This window comes from Phyllobates terribilis, unplaced genomic scaffold, assembly GCF_046119375.1.
Source record: "Phyllobates terribilis strain yellow unplaced genomic scaffold, ASM4611937v1 Scaffold_2__4_contigs__length_985480577, whole genome shotgun sequence".
Lineage (NCBI taxonomy): Eukaryota > Metazoa > Chordata > Amphibia > Anura > Dendrobatidae > Phyllobates > Phyllobates terribilis.
The window spans coordinates 72,485,266-72,503,623 of NW_027362762.1; the positions used below are offsets into that span (position 1 = coordinate 72,485,266).

At 45.7% G+C, this 18,358-nt stretch overlaps 1 protein-coding gene across 4 annotated transcripts in view; it reads right to left on the bottom strand.

Annotated features, from left to right (window-relative positions):
• The window catches only part of DYNC2H1 (dynein cytoplasmic 2 heavy chain 1), a 525,522-nt gene that overhangs the window by 245,272 nt on the left and 261,892 nt on the right, over positions 1-18,358 (bottom strand). For all 4 annotated transcript variants that reach the window (XM_073662117.1, XM_073662115.1, XM_073662114.1 and 1 more), the window contains exons 75-77: positions 13,366-13,438; positions 3,678-3,838; positions 1,252-1,377 (exon numbers count right to left, since the gene is read on the bottom strand). In XM_073662117.1, the coding sequence (XP_073518218.1) occupies positions 1,252-1,377; positions 3,678-3,838; positions 13,366-13,438 (360 nt within the window). The remainder of the gene's footprint in view (positions 1-1,251; positions 1,378-3,677; positions 3,839-13,365; positions 13,439-18,358) is intronic.

Here is an 18,358-nt window from a genome sequence, read left to right on the forward strand (position 1 = left end):
ATCTTCCTCAACGCTGAGCGAACCTTGTCCCGGGCCTCTCGACGTTCCGGAATCGGTGCTGTGGCCGTTTCCCGCAGGGCAGCAATCTGTTGCATCATCAGTTCATTGTTTTTTTGCTGCTGCTGGTACAGTAGCTGCTGCTGCTGATTGTGCTGCTGTTCCCGCTCCTGCTGTTGCCGCTGAGACTGCAGCAACTGCTGCTGGGTAAGTACCAGCTGCTTTAATAGCTCCTCCATTTTGTCCATGGGGTGGAACTGAAAGGTGGCAGGCCGGATTGTGGTCATGCAGCGGCCGGTGGGGTATGCCTCAGTCACTATGCCCGCATTCTCTACCAAACTGTAAGGCGGCGCTGTTCACACCATGCAGTAACTGAGGCAGTGACCCAAGCAAGTCCAACATAAACAGCTTTTATTTCAGCAACTCACGGGTTAACAGAAAGTCCTCCGGTTCGCAGCCGGGTTACCAGAAAGTCCATACACAATGGTTGCCGGGGACAACGGCCACGCCGGGGCCGCTCAGAGCCTGACAGGTGCAGAGGCTTCCCAGGCAGTGGTTCAGCCTCCCTCAGTCCTGCTGAGGTTTCCTGCTGTGCTCCCAGCAGGTTGCAACAAAGAACAACACTAATCCTTAGTGCAGGGATTTTAAAGTACCTGTGGCAAGAGCCACTGGAAAACCCGGGTTGGAGGGAGGAGGCCGCCCCACTGCCTCCTGTGACCTCCTACAAGAAATGAAGGCCCTGCCGGGTTTTACTTAATCTGCCTTAGCCAGATAGTCTGACCAGGTCATTGCTCAGCTTCACTCCTGCATTGCAGCTGCAGCTGTGTGTGTGACTGCAATGCACTCCAATGGATTTTAATAGGTCTCAGTACACATTCTGGGGGATATATAACGTCCCTCGTATACGATCCCGGTCACTGCCTCACAATATATTATATATATATATATATATATATATATATATATATATATATATATATATATATATATATATATATATATATATATATATATATATATCCATTATAGGATGGCAGGGGGTTAAAAGAAAACTGCAAACAATTAGTAGGTAGCGATGATGTACAACCTCCTGCTGAAGTCACCGCACTATCTGAGGTGTCCGGAGGGGACACATCTCTCAGAGCAAGGTCTACCACACAGTACAGCATTACACAATGTTTTCCTTTCATGAATGAATAGTTCAGGAAAGTGAAAACTAAGTATCACATGGGGACTTATGTTTGTTGGACTCGCCTTTTCCAAAACCGGCAGCCAAGAGATGACGAGATGCAGATTCTTTAGGCAAAGCCACTCTCCTTCCCGGGCGCACTCCCTCAGCGTCTGTACGGCCAGATCAGCTTGGCCTTGACCCATTGCCACCTATGATGAAAAATAAGGGATTCTAGAGAACTTTATAAGGTTAATAAATCTGTAATTTCATAGAGTTTACTTAGCAGGGTTGTCCCATAAACAATATTTTCCACCTATCCATATCACAGCTGATAAATGCATGATCACTTATGGTCCAGCTGATGAAGCCCCCAATAATCCCAAGTATGAATGGTGCAGTATTGCACATGTGTGACCACCACTCCAAGACACAACGACTGGTCGCACATGCTCTCTACCACTCCATTCACTCAGGGGTTTTGGACCCTCATTTCTGGGGTCCTTGAGCACCACAGCCATGGCAGATTTACCATTTGCCCATGAATAGGTACATACAGTATATAGTCTAAGGGACGAGCACTTTAAAAGGGAATCTGTCAGCAGGATTTCACACCCAAACTTTTTACATGCGCATGTAGCTCTTTAAAAGACAAGTTCAGCAATACCTTTACATAGTCGGTCCGTTTCTCCGTTACTGAGAAATCAGTGTTTGATTTGATATGCAAATTAGCTTGAAGAGCTATGGTAGATCTGAAGCCTCTGTCACTCCAGCTCTATTCCCCGCCTCCTCCTGCATGACTGACAGCCTCTATGCTGTGTGACTTCAGAGAAAGGAGTAGTCAGTCAAGACGGAGAAGGGAATAGATGTGGAGTGACAGAACTACCATAGCCCTTTGCATATCAATACAAACGCTGATCTATCTCGGCAGAACGGACAGGTCATGCAAAAGTATTGTCTTTGAATGAGATACATGCGCATATAAATAGTTTAGGGAGAAGTGAAATCTTGCAGACATATTCCCTTTAAAAGGGTTTTCTGGTTTCAGAAAAAAACATTTCCCCTGGCTGCAATTTGTTTTCAAACCGGTGCTTTACTCACACTCCCTAGGTCCAGCACAGAGTCCCCGGAGCTTCACCCCGGCGTCTTATTGACTGCAGCGCTGGCATCTCATCGACAGAGCAGAAGCCAATCAGTGAGCTCAGCAGTACTAAGTTCATCGATTGGCTGCAGCGATGTCGATGTCACATCAGTGCTGCCCACTATAACAGACACCAGGAGCAGTGGTGGAGACTCAGTGCTGGACCCAGGGAGGGTGAGTAAAGTACAGTTAGCTTTTTTAAAAACAAAAAACAAAAAAAAAAACCTGCAGTTGTGGTCAGTCGTTTTCCAAAACCCAGAAGCCCCCATTTAATGTTCAATCATGAACATATATCTTGCTTTTTGACATGAAGGGATGTGGTATCTAGAAAATGAAAAGCTTTACATCAGAAGGACAATTCACATAATCTGCAAAACATTTTTTGCCCAATAAGTAGCAAAATCATTTCCAAAGTTTGCCAGACAGATGGGATAGCTCCTACTGGGCAGAACTTACAGTGCATTGTGAAAGTATTTGGCCCCCTTGAACTTTTCTACCTTTTGCCACATTTCTGGCTTCAAACATAAAGATATAAAATTCTAATTTTTTTGGGAAGAATCAACAACAAGTGGGACACAATCGTGAAGTGGAACAAAATTTATTGGATATTTTAAACTTGTTTAAAAAAAATAAAAGTGGGGCGTGCAATATTATTCAGCCCCTTTACTTTCAGTGCAGAAACCTCACTCCAGAAGTTCAGTGCGGATCTCTTTTATATCTTTAAGTTTGAAGCCAGAAATGTGGCAAAAGGTAGAAAAGTTCAAGGGGGCCAAATACTTTCACAATGCACTGTAGGTCCATAAGTCACTGCGTTCATTAGCTGCCCATTAAGGACCTGTGACCTGCAGTGGGGAGCGGTCTTGGGTAAAAATCCCACCAAGGACAAGATCTACACGGATGTACTGGACTTACTAATAGGGAATTTAGATTGTGAGCCCCAATAGGGACAGTGATAATGAAGTCAATAGGAATTAATAGTGCTATATAAAAGAGTAAAATAATTGGTCTCTAACACTAAAATAGGGATCCCAAATTTTCTATTGCTCTTCACTGCTCAACCACATTGAGGAGATCTTGACTGACGCGGTGGTCAGATGCTTGCTTCTGCTCCAACGCAAAGTCCATGGGGCTGACAGTGCAGAACTCCATGTTTTCCCATCAGTCCTATCGACTGTCCACATCTTAAGAGTGGAGCAGCATCTCGCATGTTTGACCACGGCTGCCTTCACAGTTCTCCTCATTGTGGTCATGCATTGAGAAGTAACAGTGGCCTAAGAGCCCATCATTGTAGTGATCGCGGTGGTCTGCGTGGTGTAATTTGCATTGAAACGCTTTAAAACACGTCAGAAACCTAATGTGAAGCACGCTCACCTCCCGATAGCATTCTCTGCCAACCTCAGCACTGGCGAGCTCCTGTAGCTCCTGGGATGGATCAGCTCCAGGAGATATGATTATCAGAATGGGTTCAATGGCCAGAGTGTCCTTACTGAGACGTTTCAGATTAAGGGGTGCAGGAGACAGCTCCTTAAGACCTGTATCAAAACAAGACGTGATGATTCACATAGTAGATCATATTTGTGGACTATAGTATAGGATTAAGAAGTCCAGACCTTGAAAATGATGATCAAAATGACCATTTTGGCTTCCACAGAAATGATCACTTAGCTGGGTCTTGTCCACCTTTGGAGACTTTTTTGTTTTTACTTAAAAGTATATATTTATGGCTAAAAATCATTTTTGTAATTGGGTTTCATGAAACATTGTGCACCGTTTGCCTTCTATATGTGACATATAGAAGTAGTGCTGTTGTTTTAAAAGCATTCAGCAACTATTAGAAATAACACAAGCACAGGAGACCGGAAGTGTTGTGCTCCAGAAGCATCCAGCAACTAGGGGGGTTAACACAGTCACAGGAAATAGAGAGTGTTTTAGCAGAGCCCCAGGGGGATTGTGGGGAAGTTGTTTACTGTCTGACTGGAGCCAAAGAGAAAGGTGGCTTATGATCTGTATCTCACAGTAGTCAAGGGAACAGAATTTAGGTCAGTTAGACTCCCTGAGCTAACAGTGTGGAGTATTATGGGCCAGGAAGATAAGGACTGGAAGGAAGCCTGTCATAGAGATCTTCTCCCTCATCACACCCCCACCCTCCATCTCCATGCAGGATAAATAATGCGGTGTACCATTGTGACCTTGTGAAGGAAAAGCCTGTGGTTGTGTATTCATTAGAACTGTGCTGTACTGTGCTACCGGATAATAGACTGTGTACTGCTGTGCTCCAAAGGAGACTGTACTGTTATTACTGCAGCCTGATGCTCAAAGAGACATTTGCATTGCACTGGTCGTGCCTCATTAAATGTTACTGTTCTACCGTTTATGAAGACTCTTGTCAGATGTGTCTGGTCAACAACTGAATCTATCGTGTGCCTGAGAGAAGCTGCAGCCTATGGTCGCCCTGAGTAACGGTTCCCCCAGGATTCCAACGAATTCATGTAACCGGTCTCGCCCCTATCTGAACTTAGGCGGTGTGCGTGTAACATATAGCTTCTATTGCTGGCGGCAGAATGAGTTAACGGAGATTCCATAAGTGAGCTCATCCTGATGATCTATTGGGGGAGCTTCTAACGCTTTACCTGTCCATTTTAGCTCTTTTCAGCTTATTTAAGACCACAGACCACATCAAAGTTGAATGTAAAGGGAGAAGAAAGCCTGTAAATGCTAAATAGTGACAAATGTTTAATGAAATCGAATTGCAAAAAAATATTTTTAGACCCAAATACATTAATTTATGAAAAGAAAACTGTTCCCAGAGGTGGACAACCCCTGCAAGTCTTATGAACTGCACAGGTCCAGTTATGCTCATGTGCAGAAATGGTATATGTTGTTACTTGATAAATCGGGGGCTTAGCACTGTATCATAACACGGAGCATCACAAATTGATATAATACCTAATGGAAGCACAGAAAAAAAAAAGGAGGCGCTTACTGGGCCGTACAGTGGTAAAATAGGGCCCCCTTCTCTGACATCACTTCCTGTTCTCCAGCTATTGGCTGAGGCTTCCGGCCCTGCCCACCACCTGCATGTACTCAGCGCTTAATACTAGTACTGGCTGCAGCTGCACAGGTTGCTGTTTAGGAGACTTGGCTGTGATTGTACGAATACCATGTTAACCCTTTCAGGACGGGGCCCATTTTTCATTTTTGCACTTTTGATTTTTTCCTTCCCTTTTTTTAAGAGCCCAATCCTTTTTTTTTTTTTAGGTTTTTTTTTTTGTGTCAACATAGCAGTACAAAGGCACAAAGAGACATACACACACACACACACAGACACAACACACCCAGGACACATACACACACACAGACAGACACACAACACACCTAGGACACACATACATACATACAGACACACAGACAGACACCCACAGACATATATACACAGACACAAACCCAGAAAAAACAGAAACACAGACAAGACACACGCACTCAGACAAAAGACACATTGACAAACACAGAGACACACACACAAGAGGACTTACCACCAGTCCCTCTCTTCAGTTCTTCTGTCACATGACCGGTCACATTATTGTGATGTCACCAGAGGTCATGAAGCACATCGGAAGCTTTACTGAAAATGCTATTATCAGTTTAGATGCTGCTGTGGGCACTGGGGGTCCCACAAGGTGGTGGGGACCCTGGGCAATTGCCCATTTCACCCCCTAACACAGGCCCTGACTGTAGGCAGGGGTTAAAAGTGTAATGTTTAAGGTGAACGCAGGGAGGCATGGGCAGAGCAGAAAGTAGATGAGGTACAACTTCAACCAATAGCTGCAGAGCAGGAAGTCAGGGGGGTACAACTTCAGCCAATAGCTGCTGAGCAAGAAGTTATGTCAGAGAATAGAGGTGTTATTCTGGCAACTTGTACTACCCAGGATCATGCTGCAGTAGGGCAATATCCTGTACCATGTACAGAGCCACCTGGAAATGATCACCTGAGGGACCAGAGTGAAAGACTCCACGTTACATGACCCTAGTAACTCCATTTTGCTAATTATGAGCATCTGCCCAGACGTCGCTGTCCCCTGGGACACTCTGCAAGGCTGCTATGTTCAATTCTAATATTAAATTGTCTGACATACTTCTAACTTGTCACTGCATAAAGTCTCCATCCAAGTGGCAATGACCTAAAGGAACTGTGGTTAACTGGAAACTTTTTCCTCGCTGGTAATGAAGTCCAGACATTGATTTAATAAATCATAATGAAATTCTTTGTGGCAGAACAAAGTTAGATCAGCTTTGGAGAGGGCAAAATCTCATTACAAAAATGTTTAAAAACAGAATATTAACTTCATTCGGCCTGAAAAGATTGACTCACTTTTAATTGATTCCATAAACCAAGTCATTAACACTTCTTCAATTTCTAAGTAAATATTTAATTACTGGGGTAAAAAAAAAAAAAAGAGATCACTTCCATCAATTAGATTACTGCAACACCTTAAAGGAGTAGTCCGGGAAATAAAAAAATGTTTCTTGAAATGGCTCAGACTGGTAGAAAAAGCCTTCGTTACTTACCGGTAACGGGATTTTTCGGAGCCCATGACAGCACCACGAGAGAGAGGATCCACCCATTAAGGACAGGAAACCTACAGGTTAAAAAGGGTGGCACCTCTCTCCCCCCTCAGTTTAAGTTAACAGAGCATGAGAGGACCGCCAAGGTTAATTACAACAAGACAAAACACAACATTCAATTTAAGCCAACAACTTTAACTAACTTCCCCCGTGGGTGTAAAAAAAAAACAGAAACAACCTTATGGGGGTGCAAAACACCAGTGTAGGGAGGGAATATAAGGGTGCTGTCATGGGCTCCGAAAAATCCCGTTACCGGTAAGTAACTAAGGCTTTATTCATACTCCCATGACAGCACCATGAGAGAATTACAGAGACGAAGGAGAGTAGGGAGGGACCACAGCCTGAAGCACCCTTCTCCCAAAGGTGAGATCAGAGGAATCACCCAAATCTAACCTATAATGCCTATAGAAGGTGGAGGGAGAAGACCAGGTGGCAGCCTTACATATGTCTTCAAGGGAAACCCCCGTCTTCTCGGCCCAGAAAGTTGCTACTGCTCTGGTGGCGTGTGCCCTCAACCCCTCCGGTACTTCCTTATCTCCCGAGGAGTAGGCAAGGGTGATGGCCTCTCTAATCCACCTCGCAATTGTAGATTTTGAAGCTTTACAACCCTGCCTAGCCACCTGATGGCATATAAATAGGGAACTATCTTTCCTAAAACTCTGCGAAACCTACAGATATTTAAGCACGCACCTTCTAACATCTAATGTATGTAGTTTCTCCTCGTTCTGATTTTTAGAGGGGAAACAAAAAGTTGGAAGATTTACCTCTTGAGTTCTATGAAAACGTGAGACTACTTTTGGAAGAAAAGCCGGGTCAGGCTTTAGTACAATTCTATCATCCAGAATTTGAGTAAATGGTAGGGATATAGAAAAGGCCTGTATGTCACTTACTCTTCTGGCCGAAGTTAGGGCAACTAACAGGGCTGTTTTAAGAAGAATAATTTTATGGGTGGTTGAATCTAGAGGTTCAAAGGGGGGGGGGGGTAGTCAAGGCATTTAAGACCAGGTTTAAATCCCAGGGAGAGGGTCTGGATTTAATAATAGGTCTACACCTGAAAGAGGCTTTTATAAACCGTGCTACCCAATAATTAGCTGCTATATCAAAAGAAAATAAGGCTCCTAAAGCCGAAACTTGTACCTTCAACGTACTAGTGGTTAGGCCCTGTGCTAAACCCCACTGTAGAAATTCTAGTATCTTCCCAATAGGGGACCCATCCTCTAGTTTGAATTCTGCAAAGGACAGGAACTTCCTCCAAGTTCTAGCATAGATGCGGGTGGTAAAGGGTTTTCTGCTACATAGGAGAGTGTTTACTAAATTCGTGGAAAACCCTTTGCTGGTTAACAGTGCCCTTTCAAATTCCATGCCGTTAAATGGAGATTTGAGGCTGGAGGATGGGAAACCGGACCCTGAGTAAGAAGGTCCGGAATCTCCGGAAGGACCCAGGGGTCTGATATTGACATTCTGTGGAGACTAGAGAACCATGGCCTCTTGGGCCAAAAGGGGCATATGAGGATCATTCTGGCTTTGTCTGCCCTGATCTTCCTTAGGACTGACGGAAGCAGGACCATAGGAGGGAATGCATACGCCAAAGGAAACTCCCAGGGAATCATGAAGGCGTCCACCACCAGAGGCTTTTCTCTGGGGTTTAGAGAACAAAATGTTGCCACCTTCCGACTGGATTTTGTCGCGAACAAGTCCACTGCTAGAAGACCGCACATTGCCACAATCTTGGAGAATATTTGAGGGTTCAAGGACCAGTCTCCTTCTTTTAGGGAATTGCAGCTGAGAAAATCTGCTCTGATGTTTTCTTTTCCTCTTAGATGAACCGCAGAAAGGGAGAGAAAATGATCTTCTGCTTTCTGAAGAAGTCTGTCTGCTACTCTCATTAAGTCTTTTGAACAGGTTCCCGTTTGATGATTTATATATGCTACTGAGACTTGATTGTCCGAGAGTATACAGACATCCTGGCCCTGTAAATATACAAGGAACCCATTGAGCGCATAATCAACCGCCAAAAGTTCCTTAACATTCGAGGAAAACAGTACCTCATTCTCTGACCAGTTTCCCTGAATTAAGTTATCTTCAAAATGAGCTCCCCAACCTGTAGAACTTTCATCCGTAGTCAAGACTGCAGTAGGTTTACTTTCCCAAGGGACTCCCCTAGAAAGATTAGTGTATACCAACCACCAACGAAGGGATTGTAAGGAGCGAGGGGCCAAGGTAAACTCCCGGTCTAGATGTCCATCTAGAATTGAGTCGTTATATAATATATCCCATTGAAGAGCCCTTGAGTGAAATTGGGACCAACGCACCGCAGTAAAACTTGAGGTCAGGGTCCCTAATAATGACATGGCTTTACGGAGTGTCATAAAGGGTGTATCCATACAATGTTTCACTAGGCAATCTTCTTATCTGATAAATGGCATAACTGTCTTTCTGAATCTAAATGACCCCCAGGAACTGTTGGGCTTTTTGTGGGGTCAACCTAGATTTTTCCAGATTTAGAAACCAACCTAGGCCTTCTAGGACAGAAATTGTCACCTGAAAGTGGGCCTCGCATTGTGCAAAGGAATTCCCCACTATCAGGAAATCATCGAGGTAAGGGATTATTAAGATATCTTTTTCTCTTATATGGGCCATAACTTCTGCCACTAGTTTGGTAAAAACCCTCGGGGCTATAGCCAACCCAAAGGGAAGAGCGGTATACTGGAAGTGTTTCACTACCCCTTTTATTTTGATGGCCAATCTTAAATACTTTTGATAATCCCTATGAATGGGAACATAGTAATAAGCGTCTTTAAGATCCAGGACTACCATATAACAGTGGGGAAAAAGTAATTTTATTATCGTTTTTAATGATTCCATTTTAAAGGTGTCTATTTTAAGAAAGCTATTTAAGGATTTTAAATTTATGATTGTCCTGAAGCACCCATCTGGTTTGGGGACCAGGAAGAGCGTGGAGTAGAATCCGTGACCCTCTTCTGTTTTCGGAACCTCAATCAGGACGTTTTTCTTTGTTAGGTCTTGAATCTCCGATATGAGGGCAGTCTGCCGCTCTGGGGAGGAACTAGAGGGAATAATCACGAATCTTCTGTAAGGAAGGGCTTGAAATTGAAATTTAAGACCAAATCTAATCAGGCTCAAAATCCAATTGCTATGTGAAATACGTTCCCAAGCTGGGAAAAATAACGAGAATCTCCCTCCCACCTGGGCCGATTGTGATTCCCCTGGCTTCCGCTCATCTCTGGAAGAAGAACCAAAGAATAGGCCTCTACCTTTGCGACCTCTTTCTTCAAATTTCTCCTGTTCTCTAAAAAATCTTCTTCGGACAAACTTCTTTTTCCGAAATGATTTCTTAAAAGAGGGTAGAGATACAGACGGAAACCCCCTCTTAGGATCTCCAGCTTTCTTCAACAGATCATCCATGGTTTGGCCGAAAAGATATTCCCCCTCACAAGGAATTGTACAAAGTCTAGATTTCCTTTGTACATCTCCAGGCCATCACTTAACCCATAGGGCTCGCCGAGCAGCATTTGAAAGAGCTTATGATTTCGCTGCTAGTCTAACTGAGTCCGCAGACGCGTCAGCAAAAAAGGCTGCTGCACCCTGGACTAGGGGAAGGGAAAAAATAATCTCCTTCCTGGAGACACACCCTCCTTCAGTTGGTTGTCTAGCTGTTCCAGCCAGACCCTCAGGGCTCCTGCAGCTGTCTCCCATGCACCTTTCAAAAAGGTATCTGCTCGTCTGTCCAGGGGGTCTCTTAAAGCTCGCATGTCGTCGAAGGGAAGGGAAGCCTTTTTTGATGCCTTAGCAATGGCAACATCAAGCCTTGGTGCCTTTGACCAAGAGGAACATGTGGTATCATCAAACGGATACCTCCTTTTGAAGGAGGGAGGGATGCTGCCCTTCCTGTCTGGCTTTTGCCACTCTCTATCAATGAGATCCTTAATTTTTGTATTCATGGGGAAGCATCTTTTCTTTTTTTGACTTAATCCTCCAAACATTACATCCTCTAAAGACTTCTCTGGTCTAGTGTCCACAATGCCCATGGTAGAACGGACAGCTTTCACCAAGGCATCCACCTCATTTAGAGGGAAACACTGTCTATCAGATTTGCTATTAGAGGAAGAGAGGGAAGAGGAAGAAATGTCTGAGATATCGGAGTCTGAGCCTGGCCGAGGGTCTTGAGGAGAATGCCTGGCCTCAGAATTCCCTCGCAAAGCTTTGCCTATTTCTTCTTTAATTAGAGTTTTTAGACCTACGGAAAACCCCGGGGTTTCTTCGGTCATCACCTTGTCAATACAAGGCTGGCACAATTTCTTAATATATGCATCATGGAGCGGACTGCTGCATAGGGCACATTCCTTATGTTTTGATTTAAATGGACATTTCTTGCTCTGAAAAATTTATAGACAGAGAAGTAGAAGAAAAAATTAGTAGAACTTTCACGAAGATTCCACTTACCCCCTGGAATATGTGGTACCGTAGAAGCAGAGGAATCCTTCTTAACCGGCGGAGGATCACGCCAAACGACAGGACCTTCCTTCCTGCTTTTTGCGGTGAATTTCCTAGTTGAACGACAGGACCCGGACCGGGAACGACGTTGCACCGCCTGTTGTGAGGGCTCCCCAGAGGGCTGCTCCTGCAGCAGTTGTTCTTGCTGAGGTGATAGCTGCTCCTGTGTATCTCCCATGTTACCAAAAGAAAAAAACAGGGGCTGGGAAGCACCTCTGTATGCAACCAGGTCCTTTTTATACTGGCCATACAGGTACCTGTGTGGAAGGGACCTCCCCCTCCCCGATGGGCAGAACACTGCCTCCCACCAGCACTGGCGGGACGCCCTTCCTGTCTCCTCGTCCGGTGAACAGCGCTCCGGCGTCCCCACTTTGCTCGCATGCGGTCCCGTACTTCCTGGCCACGCGCGAGTTACGCCCACTTCCGGTGGAGGCCGGCGCCCGGAAACACGTCACAGGACCGCGCCTGACATGTTCCCCGCCGGCGCGGCCCAGATCTTTTGTATAGTGTAGCGGGGGGGGGTGGGGTGCCCGCATGCGGTCCCACACATAGCGGACCATCCAGCTCCACCGAGGGGATGTCACGCTGACCTCAACGCACATGGAGGTGCCCCAATGAGCCCTGCCATGGCGTCTCCAGAAGATCAGGACCAACTAGGGCAGGAACTTCACCGCTCCAGGCACCATGTCTATCCATCTGGGCAAGAGACCAATCTTCATCCTGCAGGTACCTGATAGGTCTCCCATCAAGGACAGGAAACCTAAACTGAGGCGGGAGAGAGGTGCCGCCCTTTTTAACCTGTAGGTTTCCTGTCCTTGATGGGCAGATCCTCTCTCTCGTGGTGCTGTCATGGGAGTACTAATAAATAAAGAAGTAAAACGAACCCTCACCAATTCCTCACCGCTCCCATTTATATATTTACCCCAGTCCCAGTCTCTGCTTCCTGGTCTTCTCTCGACATACAAGAAATGGCCAAAACAAGTCCAGTAAGCCAATCACTAGCCTTAGTGGTGACCTAGCCTTAGTGGTGACCTAGCTCAGCCAGATTAGAAGAGCAGGTATTTCCAATGTGTTAAGATGGAATCAGGAACTGGGCATTTTTATTCCATGGACAAACCCTTTAAAAGGTAATGCAGTAATGTCATAGATTTCTTATTACATCTTTTTAGATGTCAAACCTTCCTTTTCCCGATACTAAAACCTTAAATCTGTTGGTTATACATAGTTAAAGAGGTTTCCTGGAGAAAAAGAAAAAAAAAAAAGAAAATCGTAAAATTAATGTCACACCGTTAACTCGCAAACCTTCTCAGCACCGTCCTACTCACTGCGTTCACCGCTCTGTTACAGCCAGTGTAAGGCCATCGTGCTGAGCTGCCTCTTGCAGAACTTGCAACCGTGCTGCATTTTCCTGTTGCTGGAGGGCTTCCTCCCGGATATAAGGTGGCTCGGCCAGGCTCTGCAGGAATTATATTAGGCAGCTCCTCCCTCCACACCTTGACTGAACTTAGGTTCCTAGTTGCAGTGAGTCTCTGGTATCCTGTTAAGGTGCATTATAGTTTTGGCTCTCCTGTTTCCTCATTTTTTCTGACCTTTCTGCTCCTGACCCTGGCTTTGTATATTGAACCTGTGCTGCCCACCCCGAACTTGGACTGTCTGACCACGTCTCTGTCTGTGTCCTCTGTGCTTCGTGTTATGCCTCTGACCCACAGGTCAGCTGCTGCAGGTTTGGGCACTGCCCTGGAGTGGCACCTGGTGACTACCCTAAAGGCGTCCAAAAAAAAAAAAAATACAATGTAAAATTTTTATACGTTTATAATAGAGTTGCTTTGAGCCTTATTTTCCCCTGTGACTTTCTTCCTTTTTCACTAAATAGGTTAAATGTATATGAACATCATTCAAGAACTTCTCATAAAAATCTTACCCAGACTGCGACATGCGAACATGGCCATAGCGCTCTGCAGTCTGTCTGGCCGGACAGCTTGTACCACCAGGACCTACAGAAAGGGAAGGAAGCTTTATAAGTGGGAGATAACACGGATTACTCAGCAAGCAGATCTTTACTTTCTCAAAATTACTTCAATGCGGCTTTTTACAGATTAAAACTTTTTCTTTAAAATAAACCCCAAAAACCCTGAATTCTGGAAGTTAATAAAATTTCCCAACCAAAGTCTACAAGAGGTGACCAAGGAAATCAAGAGGAAGTAATAAGCAAGGATTAAGATCTCATCAACCAAAAATTCTGTCATATTGGCCGAGTACAAAAATCCCTTCTGCTTAAGTTCCCAAAATTAAAGGTAAATTTTGACAAGGGTGCATTTCCACCTTTTTAATTTCTTAAAGGGAATCTGTCACCAGGTTTGTGTCACCTAATCTGGGAGCAGAATGATGTAAAGGGAAGAGACCCTCATTCCAGCGATGTGTCACTTACTGAGCTGCTTGCTGCAGTTTTGATAAAAATCACTGTTTTATGAGCAGGAAATTATCACTAGACGACAAGTAAACCTGCTGCCATGTAGTCCTCCATATTCATGAGCTCTGTATAACCCCGCCCCCACCACTCATTGGCTGTCTTCTGCCTATGCACAGTGTATAAAGAAATCTGCCAATCAGTGGTGTGGGCGGGGTTATAGACAGCTCAGCATTCACAGAACTGCTAGATCTGCAGCAAATTAAATAGGAATTTTATTAAAACTTCAAACAGCCCAGTAAGTGACACATCGCTGGAATCAGGGTCTCATTAAGCTGCTCTCAGATGAGAGAGCAAAAATGAAAAATTCTCCTTAAACAGTTTTTTTTTAAAAAAAAATCAATTTTCTGATACTTTAGGTTAATATAGGATGGTTTTCTTTTCAGGATCCTCATCCCTTGGTCAGAGAGGAGAGGTATGACATGAAGCTATCTCTCACCTCTAGAAAACCTCTCCTGTCCTGTATTACATGGATAGCCCAAAATACAAACCTCTTACCCCTTTGGCCAAGATTTTGCTAGTGCTGCACCACTTCTCTGGAATGAGCTATCTCAGACAGAATAATTTCCAAAATCTACAGTTTTATAGGTGTCCTAAAAGGACATTCGTTTGGACATGTCTATCACATTCATTAGCCTAACTCTTCTCTACTTACCCTTCTAATCGTTCTTCAGCACCTGGACTCCGCACTAAGGTGCTGCCCTCTGTTCTATATTCTGTTCTTGTTGACTCCGCAATACTTACACTCAATTTACACGTATTAACTTGTGTAGTATACAAACTGGCTGGAGCATTGTATGAAAGAAGCATTTCATCCCTCTAGTGTCACCACATTGCCTTATAGATTGTAAGCAGATTGTAAGCTCTTGTGAGCAGGGCCCGCTCTACTAGTACTTAATTTGTCGATTAGATTTAACTCTTTAATGTCTTATTTTATTGGTACGTGCAGACCTTATTTTATTATTTTCCCTGTGGTGCAACTCCCGATTATCTCGGGATCGCTGGCTAAGGTCTCATTCTCCTGTCTGTGTTTAAACACGTACGTGAAAAAAACTGTACCAGCGTCATCCATGTGTCCGTTTTCACCACCAGTGTGTCATCAGTGTGTCCGCTTTTACCATCAGTGTGCCATCAGTATGTCCGTTTTTACCATCAGTGTGTCCGTTTTCACCATCAGTGTGCCCGTTTTTACCATCAGTGTGCCATCAGTGTGTCCGTTTTCACCATCAGTGTGTCACCAGTGTGCCTGCTTTTACCATCAGTGTGTCATCCATGTGTCCGTTTTTACCATCAGTGTGTCACCAGTGTGCCTGCTTTTACCATCAGTGTGTCATCCATGTGTCCGTTTTTACCATCAGTGTGTCATCCATGTGTCCGTTTTTACCATCAGTGTGCCATCAGTGTGTCCGTTTTTACCATCAGTGTGTCCGTTTTCACCATCAGTGTGCCCGTTTTTACCATCAGTGTGCCATCAGTGTGTCCGTTTTCACCATCAGTGTGTCACCAGTGTGCCTGCTTTTACCATCAGTGTGTCATCCATGTGTCTGTTTTTACCATCAGTGTGTCATCCATGTGTCCGTTTTTACCATCAGTGTGTCATCCATGTGTCCGTTTTTACCATCAGTGTGCCATCAGTGTGTCCGTTTTTACCATCAGTGTGCCATCAGTGTGTCCGTTTTCACCATCAGTGTGTCACCAGTGTGCCTGCTTTTACCATCAGTGTGTCATCCATGTGTCCGTTTTTACCATCAGTGTGTCATCAGTGTGCCATCAGTGTGTCCGTTTTCACCATCAGTGTGTCACCAGTGTGCCTGCTTTTACCATCAGTGTGTCATCCATGTGTCCGTTTTTACCATCAGTGTGTCATCCATGTGTCCGTTTTTACCATCAGTGTGCCATCAGTGTGTCCGTTTTCACCATCAGTGTGTCACCAGTGTGCCTGCTTTTACCATCAGTGTGTCATCCATGTGTCTGTTTTTACCATCAGTGTGTCATCCATGTGTCTGTTTTTACCATCAGTGTGTCATCCATGTGTCTGTTTTTACCATCAGTGTGTCATCCATGTGTCTGTTTTTACCATCAGTGTACGGTCCGTATGACTGTTTTTACCATCAGTGTTTTTCATGGATGGATAAATGACAAAGCTTCCCCTATACTTTGCAATGTTCATCACGGACGGCGTGCGGACTGTGCACTGATGCGATCCGTGTGCTGTACGTGTTTTTCACTGACCCATAGACTTGTGTTGGCCCTTGTCATCTGTGCTGCCAGAAAAAACGTGTGCACAGCACCATAGATTATAAAGGGTATGAGTTTTATCATACACAAAACGTACATGCAACACAGACGTGTGAATGAGGCCTAAGGGATAACTTGCAATTCTGGGAATAATCCTTCCATGAATTAACAGCATGCAGTGAGCTCCCCCTAGTGGTGGAAAACGTCAGTTACTGTCTGTAGCGCTGTCCACGAGATAATAACAGACACCGGGAGCAGCAGTGAAGACTCAGTGCTGGACCTGGGAAGGGGGAGTAAAGAAGAGTTTTATTTTTTATTTTTTTTGCTTATAGAAATAATGAAGCCAGGAGACAGAGGTTTTCCGAAAACCCCTTTAAATCATCATAACATCACTGCAGCCACAATCCATGTCCTGCATTGTACTGAGCGATATACTGAATTTTCAGTTTTATAATGAAATGCTATTTAACCAGATGCTGAAGGTCATTTATTCATTTTTGGGTGGATTAACCTCATTAGCCTAAAAAAATATATATTTTGTTAAAAATAGAAAGAGAAAAAAACGTGAAATATCAAATAGAAGAATAAAATCTACAATTGGCTCAGTAATTACACTTTGTAGAGGAAATCTAAACATGATGAATGTCCGGCCACCAGGAGACGTGCCCTGTGCCAGAGATGATCGGAGGAGAATAATGGCCACGGCCCCCATACTCATCAGATATTCTGCGAGGATAACACGGATACAACGCTGGTGTACGGCTGTGTGCATTACCAGGAAGAAATACTACAGCTCCGATGAAGGAAAGGATTATACTGGGCGTCAGCAGGACTGTGCTCACCGGCACGGGGCTGGATGGCGGCTCACCGGCACGGGGCTGGATGGCGGCTTACCGGCACGGGGCTGGATGGCGGCTCACCGCCACGGGGCTGGATGGCGGCTCACCGCCACGGGGCAGGATGGCGGCTCACCGCCACGGGGCAGGATGGCGGCTCACCGGCACGGGGCTGGATGGCGGCTCACCGGCACGGGGCAGGATGGCGGCTCACCGGCACGGGGCTGGATGGCGGCTCACCGGCACGGGGCTGGATGGTGGCTCACCGGCACGGGGCTGGATGGCGGCTCACCGCCACGGGGCTGGATGGCGGCTCACCGCCACGGGGCAGGATGGCGGCTCACCGCCACGGGGCAGGATGGCGGCTCACCAGCACGGGGCTGGATGGCGGCTCACCAGCACAGGGCTGGATGGCGACTCACCATCACGGCGCTGGATCGCGGCTCACCGGCACAAGGCTGGATCGCGGCTCACCGGCACGGGGCAGGATGGCGGCTCACCAGCACGGGGCTGGATGGCGACTCACCGTCACGGCGCTGGATCGCGGCTCACCGTCACAGGCACATCTGCCTTTGCAGATATAACAGCTCCTGCTCTTCTAGGAAGGATTTCTACAAGACAGGAGGCATCTATGGGAATTTCTTCCCTTTCATCCAAAAGAGCATTTGTGAGGTCAGACCCTGATATTGGGGGAAGGCCAGGATCATAAACTCCATTAGAGTTGTTGGATGGGGTTGAGGTGTGGGCTCTGTGCGGCCGCTCATGTTCTTTCACCAAACTCCCCAATGCTGGCTTTATGGACCTTGTGCACTGGGCAGTCATTGGGGACAGAAAAGGGTCTTCCCCAAACTGTTCCCACAAAGCTGGATTCTACAATTGTCCACAATGTCTTGTGCTGAAGCATTAAGATTTCCCTTCACTGGAGATAAGAGGCCGCCCCCTGATAACAGCCCATACCATTATACAGCGGGCACAATGCAGTCGGGGGGGGAACGTCCTCCTGGAATCACCAAACCCAGACTCCTCCATCAGATGCAGATAGAGAAGTGCGATCCATCTCTGCACAGAACACGTCTCCTCCAGAGTCCAGTGGTGGCAGCTTTACACCACTCCATCCGACGCTCGGCATTGTGCTTGGTAATGTACGGCTGCAGCAGCTGCTCGGCCATGAAGCTCCCCGTGGGGGTGCAGTGTTTGTGCTGATATCAGAGGAGGTCTGGACTCTGCAGTTATGGGGTCAGCAGAGTGTTGGTGAATTTTCAGCCCTCTGCTCCTCAGCCCTCCGCTCTGTAATGTTACGGGGTCTTCACTTCATGGCTGAGTTGCTGCCGTTCTTTCTACTTCTCAATAATATCACTCACAGGTGATGGAGG